Source organism: Maylandia zebra, linkage group LG11, assembly GCF_041146795.1.
Source record: "Maylandia zebra isolate NMK-2024a linkage group LG11, Mzebra_GT3a, whole genome shotgun sequence".
Classification (NCBI taxonomy): domain Eukaryota; kingdom Metazoa; phylum Chordata; class Actinopteri; order Cichliformes; family Cichlidae; genus Maylandia; species Maylandia zebra.
The window spans coordinates 9,339,651-9,352,305 of NC_135177.1; the positions used below are offsets into that span (position 1 = coordinate 9,339,651).

At 43.5% G+C, this 12,655-nt stretch overlaps 1 protein-coding gene across 4 annotated transcripts in view; it reads left to right on the forward strand.

The window, feature by feature from the left end:
* Positions 1-2,437: 2,437 nt before the first annotated feature.
* The window catches only part of LOC101465895 (collagen alpha-1(XIV) chain), a 175,181-nt gene continuing 164,963 nt past the window's right edge, over positions 2,438-12,655 (forward strand). The window contains exons 1-3 of one of the 4 annotated variants that reach the window (XM_076889754.1): positions 2,439-2,678; positions 3,523-3,621; positions 4,219-4,334. In XM_076889754.1, coding sequence (XP_076745869.1) covers positions 4,241-4,334 — 94 coding nt within the window. In that variant the 5' untranslated portion in view covers positions 2,439-2,678; positions 3,523-3,621; positions 4,219-4,240. Of the gene's footprint in view, positions 2,679-2,701; positions 3,622-4,218; positions 4,335-12,655 lie in introns of those variants that run through there. The other 3 variants (XM_076889756.1, XM_076889753.1, XM_076889755.1) reach the window with 3 other exon arrangements.

Sequence of the window (12,655 nt, forward strand, 5' to 3'; positions counted from 1 at the left end):
CCATAGGCTGTATATAAAAGGAATGTATGTAGGTGTGAAGATGTCACCCACTGGACACAGCATGTCTTTTATCCTGTCTTCCTTCTCTCACCCCAACCGGTCGCAGCAGATGGCCGCCCCTCCCTGAGCCTGGTTCTGCCGGAGGTTTCTTCCTGTTAAAAGGGAGTTTTTCCTTCCCACTGTCGCCAAAGTGCTTGCTCATAGGGGGTCATATGATTGTTGGGTTTTTCTCTGTATCTATGAAGCGCCTTGAGGCGACTTTTGTTGTGATTTGGCGCTATATAAATAAAATTGAATTGAATTGAATTGGATTTAGACGCTGCACTCTGAAGCCTCTGTTTTTGACCACAGCGATGCTGGTTCACTGGACCATAGATGTTACCATAGATGGACTACATGTCCAGGGCTGGTTAGGGCTTTTTCCCTCATGTTTTCTTTCTCTCTCTTAACTATCCACTCTTCTCCTTTCCCCTGCGTGCCCTCAGGTGGAGTTGGGAAGCCCCACCCTGCAAGTGAAGCCTGTTGCCTTTCCACTCTGCACCTGTGTGCTGTCAGCTCATTACCTTCCTATACTTAAGGACCAGCTCGAGCCCACTCTGGTAATCAGGCTCTCTGATGTTTGTTGAAGCTCCCTGTGAATTCTCCTCACAAATGCCTCATTCCCCTCTGCTTCCTAATGACTCTCAGTTGGCTGAAGGAGCTCTTTCACCAGAAATCGTCTGCTATCCCGAGCTGGTTAGTTTCTGTGAAAGGATTAATCTAGTTAAAGCTCACCTGTCCGCCTTCCACTGCCTTACCTTCTAGAAAACCCCAGCCTGCAACTCTGTCCTGAACACTGGAACAAGAATTTTTTTAAAGCGCTCCCATTCAGTGAACTGTTACTCACCAGTGATTTCCCCGCTTCACACTCTTTCCCTGCTGTTAAATAAACGTAAAAAAACAAAACAACAACAACTGTATGAAACAAGAGGGTGTAGTGCTGTGCTATCTGCTAAGCTGGAAGGCCAGTCATAAACCATACAGTTGGAATTCACAGAATCGCTACAAATTAATAATTAGTAATTAGTTCCAAGTAACAGGCTAAAATACTTGAATTGCACTCAACAAAACTGAAGCACAAACTTCTTGGAAGGTCAGTACCTTACAGTAAACCATAATATTAGTCATATAATGGCTTAACTAATGCTTCAAATGGCACCAACAGTTCATAGTTGAGAGTTCAGACATTGGCTCTCTTCCACAGCATGTCTATTGTCCTGTCTTCCTCCCCTCACCGCCCCTCCTGAGCCTGGTTCTGCCAGAGGTTTCTTCTTGTTAAAAGGGAGTTTTTCCCTCCAATTGTCACCAAGAGCTTGCTCAAAAGGGGGGTTATCTGACTGCTGGAACTTTTCTCTGTATGATAATTTGTATGATTGTAGGGTGTTTACCTTGGTGCTATAAAATAAAATAAAATTGAACTGAATTGAATTTATAGAGGCCAAAACTATTTTTGTACCATGCTTGTAAACTTGCTTGAAATAAATAACACTAGGGGGTTTAACATGGAAGTCTATAGAGAATGACTTTTGTAGTCGGCCTCAAGTGGCCATCAGAGGAACTACAAGATTTGACATTTCAAAGTTGGATCCAATTTTGGACAACTAATCCCAATAGCTAGCTGACTGAATAATAATACATTACAAACTTGAAATTAAGCCAACACCCAGAGGTTTGAGAGACGCCGTCTTAGGTTAGGAACAATTAAGAATCTTATAATTAGATTAAGCCAACATTGTGCACTTATTTGTTTGAAAATGTTTTGTACTAGATACAAATTTCTGACACAGAAGAACTTGAGCTCATATTTGAATTTGAATTTCAAAATATTTCGTTTTATTTCAGGCAGAAGTTTAATTGAATTGGGTAAATTGCGGAGACAGGATTGTTCTACCGGGGAACAGAAAAACAGTCATGAAAGATTTCAAGTGATTTCCAAGCTTTGTTCATAAACCCAGAGCTGAACATTTAGGCTTATGGATGCAATAAAGTGAAACTGTGAAGCTAAAATGTTCCATATGGTTCCTGTCAGATTCTTTCTTTTAAACTCCAGTTTTGAGCTGAGGTGAAAACCTGTGTCATTGTGCCTTCAACATCAAAGCTGGCAGCGCAGCAGGGCATGGCCAGACACCTGCTCTGAGCGCACAGAGCCTTTTTCAGAAAGAAGAAGAAAAAAGACCGCGCACATACAATAACCGTGTGGGTCCTTTAAAGCCGCAGATTACAGATACGTCCTCCACGACAAGTCCCGTCGTGACCGCGGAGGCGCACATAAGGGACCCTGAGGAAGCCAATTTGAAACCTGCAGGTTGGCAGCGGAGTATTTTGCGCAGCGCCACTGGTTCGCTCCTCTCTCTCTCTCTCTCTCTCTCTTTCTCTCTGTGAGATGAATCCGGGTGAAGGAAAGGGTTGGGACAGGGAGGAATAGCCGGAGGGAGGGATGGCTGAATAACGAGGAGAGAAACACCCACTCCGGACTGAACGAACTGTATCCGGAGAGAAGGAGTGAGAGAAAGGAAGAGGGGAAGAAAGAGTGAGAAGAAAGAGGAACCCTTTTGGGAGGCAGAAGCAGGAGCGGTCTTTGGTATTCACGGGATTTCCTTTGGGGGATAAAAGGACGCTTTGAATTGATGACTGGAGAGGTATGAAAGGCGATTTCATTCATTGTGCGGGCAACTGAGTCGGTCTCAGGTGTGCTGCTGGCGCTGGAGTATTTCGGCCAAATCGGTTCATTTGAATAGGTCTGATAGTTTGAGAGAAATCTGCCTGAGAAACTTAAATTAAATCACTCTGGAGCACTTCAACATGATCACCGGGGGACGCATTCATGCTGCGGTCATGAAATTAAACTTGCAGGCTTGAGAGCAGGTGGAAAATAGACAAGTAATTTAGCGTATGTTTAAAAAAATCTCTTAAGCTAAGGAAAATTTCACCTACGAAACAATCAGTTTGTATTTTACTCCTGATGTGTTAAAATTATTTACTCTTAACTGATCCGCGTGTCTTTCTCGGTCTTTCTTATTATATTTAGTATTTTTCTAAAAACCAAAAAAAAAAAAAAAAAAAAAAATTAAAGGAAAAATGGCTAGATTTTATTGAAGTTGACGCCTTTTCTCTGGTCTTCATTAAGCAATTAAAGCAGTAAACCGGTTGCAAATTTTCCCCTCGAATTAAAAGACGGATTATCGTCATCATCGATGCAATCCGGAGACAAGGGAAACTTTGGTCCCTATTTAAAGGTTTGCTGTTAGGACCACGGGAGGACCGTTTACGTTCCCTCTGAGTCTAATCATCTTACTTTAGCAGCCCCGATGAAGTTTTTGTGTGTGTAAAATGTTGCATTGTCAGTGTGTGTGAAAGATTTATTACAAATGAAGTAGTTTCACTTTTCCATCCCTCTCCATAAGTATGAAAAACTAGGACAAATAATCCCCCATTCTTGTGTATTCTTATTAATTCTGCTTTTTCACAACGTCTGAATGAAAGACCTGCTGCTCATTCAACACCACAGAACGATCGATCGTCATCAAAGGACTTTTTTCTTCTTTCACATGTCCATGCGGCGACAGGTGTGACTGTAGTGAGGTGGGTCTAAAAGAGAAAATCAGAAGGTATCTGTGTGTCCATCAGTGCTCATACTAAAGAGTGGCAGAGAGGTGGGAGAGGAGGCGAGGGGTTAGGGGTAATGTGGAGGAGAGAGAACAAAAAAGTGAGGGGTGAAAGGAGGAGATGAGATACGGAAGAAGTGTTTGCTCTTTTGGTTGAACAATGGCTTTGTGAAATGTTCCCTCTCTGGACTGTCAATCAAACTGACTGTCACTCTGTCTGACCTCTTCTCTTCTCTTCTCTTCTCTTCTCTTCTCTTCTCTTCTCTTCTCTTCTCTTCTCTTCTCTTCTCTTCTCTTCTCTTCTCTTCTCTTCTCTTCTCTTCAACAAAGTGCTCCACTGTTTTGCGTCTGGCTCGTTTTGTGTAGGCGGGAGGCTCAGCTGCAGCTCTGTGGTCAGTGTAGACTGTGAAGCTTCTGCTCTGTAACTGTTAAAAAAGTTGATATTAAACAAAATAACTGATTCTAGATCAGTGAACTGAAGCATTGAGTCGCCCCGCAGCCGAGTGACATTCATGCAGTTAAATCTCCGCTCTTGTTTCTTTCTTTCTTGCTGATCTGTTTTCTGTCCTTGCAGGTCTAGACTGCTGGTTTTGAGGATGTTGTCAATGGGGCAGATCAGTTGGTGTTTGTGGGCTCCACTGGTGTTACTGGCCCTTGTTTCCTATTACCCCAGTAAGGCACAGGGTCAAGGTAAGTGGTTTTCCTCTTCTCCAATTCCCCTTGCTGTCTCATTTCTCTTATCCCCCCGATCAGGTCACCCCATCCAATCCCCTTACTCTTACCTGTTTGAACTCCACTATATCCACATACCCCCCCCCCCCCCCCCCCCTCTCTGCTTTCTCATCCTCCGCCTTTCTTCCCTCATCACCCCCTTCATCATCTCGCTGTTTGCCGTGCAGGCTCAGTCCAATCACATCATGCTCTAGTTCATATCACCTTCATATCATCATGCCGACTTACCCTGGCAGCATGGCAACACTTGCCACCCCGTTGCTGATGCTGCCGCGCTTCAGAGAGGCTTTAATAAAAGCGTAATAGTGCGCTTCACGCTGGGATGATTTGCTGCACAATGTGCTGCTCAGTATATAACACTCCAGTGTGCTTTGCAATTATCTTCACCTCAGCAAACCTGAGTTTCATCAAAATGTGCATTGTTGTCTGATTTGTGCCATATTTTTGATCACATTAAGTATCTGGATGGCATCCACTTGAACATGGGTTATTATCATCATTATGAGGATATATCAGCACATTTGTGTTAAAATGAAACAGTGTGTGTTTTTGAATGATACTGAGACTCTTCCTGCTGGTCCTCCCCAATATTTGTTGATACGTTTACTTTATTGGCTTCAGGGAAACAAACAGAAAGAAAGTTTCCACAGGACTCTTCACTGTCATGTGAAAAGATCTAAGTACACAACAGGAATTAAGATGGTAAATATCATCAAGGTCCTGCTAACCAAATACATTTCATTAAGTGACTATCAGGAAGTCTGAGCACCTTTATAAAAGCAGAAGCTTTGGAGTTGGCTGGTCTGGAGCAACCAGTCTCACAATCTTCCAAGTAAATTCACCCCAAAGTCCAACTGTGCAATTCTCAAAGAAACTGCAAAAAAACCCCAAAACAAACAGAACAACAACAACAACAAAAAAGTTTCAGTTTTCGTTGCATCTGAACGAACCACAACACTTCTGTAACAACGTCCTTTTGACATACCAGCACACCACCTCATACCACCTCTGAAGCACGGTGGTGGAGGGGTGATGATTTTGGTTTGTTTTAGGAGCTGGGCAGCCTGCAGTCACTGAGCTGTATACCAAAGTATTCTAGAGTCAAATGTGAGGCCGTCTGTCCGACAGCTTAAGCATAAAAATGGGTCATGAAAAAAGACGATGCAAAGCAGCAGATCTCTAACAGAATGAGTGAAAAAAATAGTTTGCTGCTAACGGTGGTTCTACAGCTGTTGAATCGCCGGGTGTACTTTGTTTTTCACACGACTCTGTGTGGTCCTGTGAAAACATTTTCACATGTGTATGAGAAAACCAGTCCTTTTCAATTAGGTTATTCATGTTGTGCTACTTCATTGGTATTCAGATGGTAAATATAACCATCTGATATCTCCTCTACGGCTGTAGGATGCATTACTGGTAAATTTCAGCTTATTATAACTAATGGATCCAGAGGCTCTATACTCAGTCTTATGGATGCAGTGAATGAGTGTCTGTGTGTGTGTGCACCTGTGTGTGTGTTTAAGTGGATTTTGTGCATAAGTTGGCTCTGTTTATGTGTATTTAGCAAGCTTGTACAGATGGTCAGACCTTTCACGATCAAGATAGTGATCATATTCAAATGACCCTGAGGGAAGATGAGATATTTAGTTGAATGTTCTTTGTTTGTGTGCGTGTGTGCTCGCGCGTGTGTGTATGGGTGAGCCGCTCATATTCCTTCCAGGTTGTGACGTTCAAAATTCATTAGCCACATCTGTCAAAATCCATTTATTGATCTGTTTTGTACAGCTGCGTTAAAAGAATTCCACCTTAAACATGCGTCAATCACTGGGTGGTGTTCCAGAGGTTACATAGCTTTTGCTTAAAGCTAATCTTTTAAAACTGGATCTGATTAGCACGTGGCTATTTGTGTCTGACCATTGGGAATCCCTAATAAATAGCAACTACTTTAAAATTCCTTCTCTGTATGTTTATCGTTATGTCAGCCTCACCCATTCCCCACCGCTGCCTCTTTTTATCAAAGATCTTTCTCTGCACTGTCGATAGTTCCATAAGTCATATTTTTCACTGCAGACGGACAGAAATAAGAGGTGAGACAGAAGTGGGACACAATTAATTTGATGCCAGTGAACCACAGCAGACACTACAGGACTATGCCCTGTTCAATCCCTTCATTAGGGAGCATGTGATAGCCATTAATTTTGTGCCCAGTCTGTCCCTGTAAGCTGCAACATCTGGTCAGAGGGGATTTTAGCTTGAGGATTAGCATGTGCCCTTCCCATGCAGGATGTCTGTATGTACAGAGCAACTGTCTGGATATTGTCAGGAAGTCCCTTTAACGAGGGCACCGGTTAAGAATTAGAGAAAATTATTGAGTATTTAACAGTATTATCAGAAAATAATACTCTAATCTCATTGTTGCTTAATATTAGTTTATTCTTGTGGAATAAAATAAAACTAATATTGTATTGTATAGCTTGTTTTTGTATTTTAAAAAAGTTTTTCTGAGACCAATGAAATGACAGCTTACCGCTGAAACTGATATGATGTAAATTATGTACTCATGATTTTTTAGTCTGCTACAAGTCTGCTCCAAAAATATGCTTATTGTAAGATTTGTATCCAGTGAATACCCAATAAGAGTTAACTGTCACATGTGTTGTCCAGATGTAGGCTCACTCTGTACTTACTGGTAACATTAACATTAAATTGATGATGTCTGTAAAGCAATGTTGTTGTTGTTTAGTTAATTTTTAGCTGAAGTTCTGGGAGATGTCTTTAGTTTTGCAAGTATTTGTAAATTAACCAGTTGATTTGATAAATAGCAACTTTGTGCTACTGTTTGCACTATAAAGGACAGTTAGAGAATTTGTATGGCACTGTGCTTGAGCCAGGAAATGCACTATATAAGGTATATAAAACAGAGATGTGCAATTCTAATCAGCTTGAAAGTCAACATTTGCTATGATCACCTTTAGTCCTCAACACAGCCTCTCTCAGGAAAACTTTCTAGTAGATTCTTTAAGTACAGTATTGTTCACAGATGGCTGTAGACACTCAGTGTTGCACTTCTCTCCTGACCTCCTCTGAACATATTGATGATAATTTGAATAAAAAATTTCAGATTTGAATTCATCACTCCATCAGACCCATTGCCACTGATTTTCAGTCCAGTTGTTGTGTAATTTGGCACACCTCATCCTGTTCTTCCTGTCCGCCTTCATTATGAATGGCTTCTTGACAGCCATTCATCCACTGAGACCATTTTTGATGAGGCTTTAGTGAACAGTAGATGGATCTACTCAAGGGCCAGGTGCATCTCTTTCAGATATTTCTTAAAAGACAGAACTTTCAGATACTTTTTATCTGCTGTAAATAGTTTTTTAGGCCAGCTGCTTTTTCTTTTGTCCTCCTCTTGTCCAAAGTACTCAGGTTTTTCGAGGAGAAATGTACACTGTGCCACCATATGCCAAGTTTTCAGCTCTTTAAATCACCTTGTTGGTGCTAAAACACTCATTTATTTTGTCAAACTGTGTTATCTTTTGCAAAAATATGGGAAACTAATTGTGTTCTTGTAACAGAGTGCTTATAACAAAGACACAATTTAAAATACACAACATTGGTTCATCTATCTCACGCATCCATCCATTCATCCATCCCCTTCTGCTTAACCAGTTGAGGGTCACGAGGGGCTGGGGTCTCTCCCAGCTATCACAGGGTGAGAGGTGGGATATACCCAGGACAAGTTGCTCAAGAGTTTCACAAAGTACTGTGTCATAGTCAAGATGTTTCATTATAAGCTCAAGATATTAACTATGTGATAGCACTAAAGGAAAACAAACAAGATCATCCAAAACATCTGAGTTTCTCCTCACAGGACCATAAATATTGTTCTCACTGTTTTGTGGCAGCCTGTCCAACAGTTTTGGTGACCACTTCATTTCTCTAAATGACCACCAGCCCTGCTTGTGATGCTAAGTAAGTCTGAAAATCGGAGAGAAATTTAACCTGAACTAATCCTTCAGGACAAGATAAATCTCTCACAGACATTGTCATCCGGTATTGAGCTGAAAGATGTCCTCTTGATGGCATACTGTTTCCTAGTGGTTAATGTATGTATTTAGGATTTATAGATTTATGCTCATCCGTCGGACTTGCAAAGAGCATCTGATACTATTTCTAATGAAGAAAGGCAGAAGTGTGCAACAAAGCACATTACAGTTGTTGTTGTTGTTGTTGTTTTGTTTTTCTGGCCTTCTTTTTTCTCTTTGACCTTGAGATGTGACAAAAAGGGAAATGTAAATTTTATTTTCTGCTCCAACTAAGACGATGCCAGCCACGACCTGACACTGGGAAGATGCTTCCAGTACAGCAAAAGCAGAATAGATGGAGGAAAGATGGTGGTGATGGTGGATGTCTGCCATGATTAAATCTGAACTCTGACCTCATTTTAGAACAAATAGGAATAATTGCCAGTCGAGCATTTATTCATTATATTCAGTCGTGGATGGGTGAGCCAGTCATTGTAAAGATGCTAAATGTGTGTAGGGGTTCTCTGCATGTGTGTGTGTTGGAGGGCAGCCTGGTGAATTAGTATGAGTGAAAGTGTGGGCCAATAATTTCAGTTATAATGAACAGGGAGAGAAGCCAATGATGAGAAATAATTTATTCATAAACAAAAAATGAGAATGAGATGGAACAACCTGTTTTGAATTTAAAAAACTGTTAAATTATCTGAACCAAGGCCGCTGTCACCCTGTCACTCTGCTGCGGCTGCTGCTGATGGTAATCCAGCTTGTCATAATCATCAGCCACTTTAGACTAAATGGAGCATTGGATTGTAGGAGATGTGACTCGCTGGAGTTTTTCTAATTTTACCCCCTCGTTACCGACAGAGCACGTAGATCATATTCCGTGATTGTACATAACTAAATTGTAATTGCATCTTAATTTGAATTAATGAGGATTTTTCTTCTTTTGGTGGTCTGTGTGTATACACTACATATTCAGGTGACTTCCTGCATCTGCTAAATTACTTACATAAGATAAGATACTCACATACTGCGGTCTATAAATGAGGTCCTGCTTTGACAGAAACAATATGATGTTGTTATAATGTTTAAAAAACACCACTAGTTTGATAAAAACCAAGCAAACAACTTAGTTTCATTGAATCGCCTCTATTTCTTCACTCAAATCAAAAATCTTGTGAATACAAACGCTATGTTTTACAGTTCTAATAAAGCACACTGCAGTGTGCTCATACTGTGAGTTGGGCTCCGTTAGCGGGACACAAGCAGAAAAACAATGGCGAAACTCAGCTGAGGGAAAATTATTTACTGTTATTTCACTTTTTTATTTTTAATGGCTGATCAAATTTAAGCTTTTTTTGTTGTAGCATTTAAAAACCACTGCCTTCACAAGTTATTGTGGACTGCAGCAGATAATTGCAGTAGTTTGAGTAATTATAATAATTTCAACTTCATTTACCAAAAAAAAAAAAAAAAGAACATCTTCTGTGCAAAGCTTGTTTTTTTTAATTCAAGTCAAAGTTACTGCTGAACTCTCGAGTCGTGTTTTATTTAGGGACTGTGTGAAATGACACCACGGTCCTGGATTTTTGTTATATATTCATGGGGTTTCTGTCCTGGTGCATTCGTTCTTTCCTTGTCATTGCCTCTTTCTGTCTCATGCAGTTACACTTGTTTATGGTTTTTAACCTTGGAAGCTTGTTTACACCACTGAATAATAATAATGATTAAAAAAAATACCATTAAAAAATAACAATTCCAGGTTTTTACCTCAAAATTTTGACTTAACTCAAACCTGAAAGTTGTTTTGTCAGAAGTTAAATGGACTGTTTCTTAGAGCACCCTTCTGTTCAGTTTTGAACACTCAGACCACTTTCATGTACAATGCGGGTTCACCCAGTCACACACAAAGCACTTTTATTTGACACTCACCGCTGGATGCATTGCAGCCAACTCAGGGTTCAGTTTCCTTTGCAAGGATTCGTCAACAGCAGGAGCTGGGGATCGAACCGCCAACCTTCCAGTTGGTACCTAACTCTAAATTTTTAGATAATCCCAAATGTTGAGATTTTGAGATAATAACCTGAAATTTCCATCCATCCATCTTCATCCGCTTTGTCCGGGGCCGGGTCGCGGGGGCAGCAGCCTAAGCAAAGAGGCCCAGACCTCCCTCTCCCCAGCCACCTCCTCCAGCTTATCCGGGGGAATACCAAGGCGTTCCCAGGCCAGCCGAGAGATATAATCTCTCCAGCGTGTCCTGGGTCTGCCCCGGGGCCTCCTCCCGGTGGGACATGCCTGGAACACCTCACCCAGGAGGCGCCCAGGGGGCATCCTTGTCAGATGCCCGAACCACCTCAGCTGGCTCCTTTCGATGTGGAGCAGCAGCTGCTCTACTCTGAGCCCCTCCCGGATGGCCGAACTTCTCACCCTATCTCTAAGGGAGAGGCCAGCCACCCTTCGGAGGAAGCTCATTTCCGCCGCTTGTATCCGCGATCTCGTTCTTTCGGTCACTACCCACAGCTCGTGGCCATAGGTGAGGGTAGGGACGTAGATCGACCGGTAAATTGAGAGCTTCGCTTTTACACTCAGCTCCCTCTTCACCACGACGGACCGGTGCAGCGTCCGCATTACTGCAGCTGCAGCCCCAATCCGTCTGTCGATCTCCGGCTCCCTTCTCCCATCACTCGCGAACAAGACCCCGAGATACTTGAACTCCTCCACTTGGGGCAGGAACTCATCCCCGTCCGGAGTGGGCACTCCACCCTTTTCCGGCTGAGAACCATGGCCTCAGATTTGGAGGTGCTGATCCTCATTCCCGCTGCTTCACACTCGGCTGCGAACCGTTCCAGTGCGAGCTGGAGGCCCTCACCCGATGAAGCCAACAGAACCACATCATCTGCAAAAATCAGAGATGAGATTCTGAGGCCACCAAAGCGAAAGCCCTCCGCCACTTGGCTGCGCCTAGAAATCCTGTCCATAAAAATTATGAACAGAACCGGAGACAAAGGGCAGCCCTGGCGAAGCCCATCACCCACCGGGAACGAGTCCGACTTATTGCCGGCAATGCGAACCAAGCTCTTGCAACGGTTGTATAGGGATCGAATGGCCCGTAGCAATGGGCCAGACACCCCATATTCCCACAACACCTCCCACAGGACACCCCGAGGGACACGGTCGAATGCCTTCTCCAAGTCCACAAAACACATGTAGACTGGTTGGGCAAACTCCCATGCACCCTCAAGTATCCTGGAGAGGATAAAGAGCTGGTCCAGTGTTCCGCGACCAGGACGAAAACCGCATTGTTCCTCCTGTATCCGAGGTTCGACTAACGGACGAACTCTCCTTTCCAGCACCCTGGCATAGACTTTCCCAGGGAGGCTGAGGAGTGTGATCCCCCTGTAGTTGGAACACACCCTCCGGTCCCCTTTCTTAAAGATGCCAGTCCACAGGTACTGCCCCTGATCTCCACGCAACATTGCAGAGGCGTATCAACCAGGACAGCCCTACAACGTCCAGAGCCTTCAGGAACTCGGGGCGGACCTCATCAACACCAGGGGCTCTGCCACCAAGGAGTTGTTTAACTGCCTCAGTGACCTCGCCCCTGGAAATTGGCGGGTCATTCCCCTCATCCCCAGACTCTGCTTCCTCCTCGGAAGACGTGTCAGTGGGATTAAGGAGGTCCTCGAAGTATTCCTTCCACCGCCTGACAATTTTCTCAGTCGACGTCAGCAGCGCTCCGCCAGCACTATACATAGTGCAGGTAGAGCACCGTTTTCCCCTCCTGAGATGTCTGACGGTTTGCCAGAATCTCTTCGAGGCAGTCCGAAAGTCTTTTTCCATGGCCTCTCCGAACTCCTCCCACACCCGAGTTTTTGCTTCAGCCACTGCCCGAGCCGCATTCCGCTTGGCCTGTCGATACCTGTCGGCTGCCTCCGGAGTCCCACAGGCTAACCAAGCCTGATAGGACTCCTTCTTCAGCCTGGTGGCTCCCTTCACCTCTGGTGTCCACCATTTGGTTCGGGGATTACCACCACGGCAAGCACCAACCACCTTGCGGCCGCAGCTCAATGCAGCAGCTTCGGCAATGGAGACGCTGAACATGGTCCATTCGGACTCAATGTCCCCAGTCTCCCTCGGAATGCTGTTGAAGCTCTGCCGGAGGTGTGCGTTGAAGATCTCGCGGAAATTTTGCAAAAAAAAAAAAAAAGCTTCCATATTCACATCTCACCTCTCCTTGTTGCTGGTTGACAC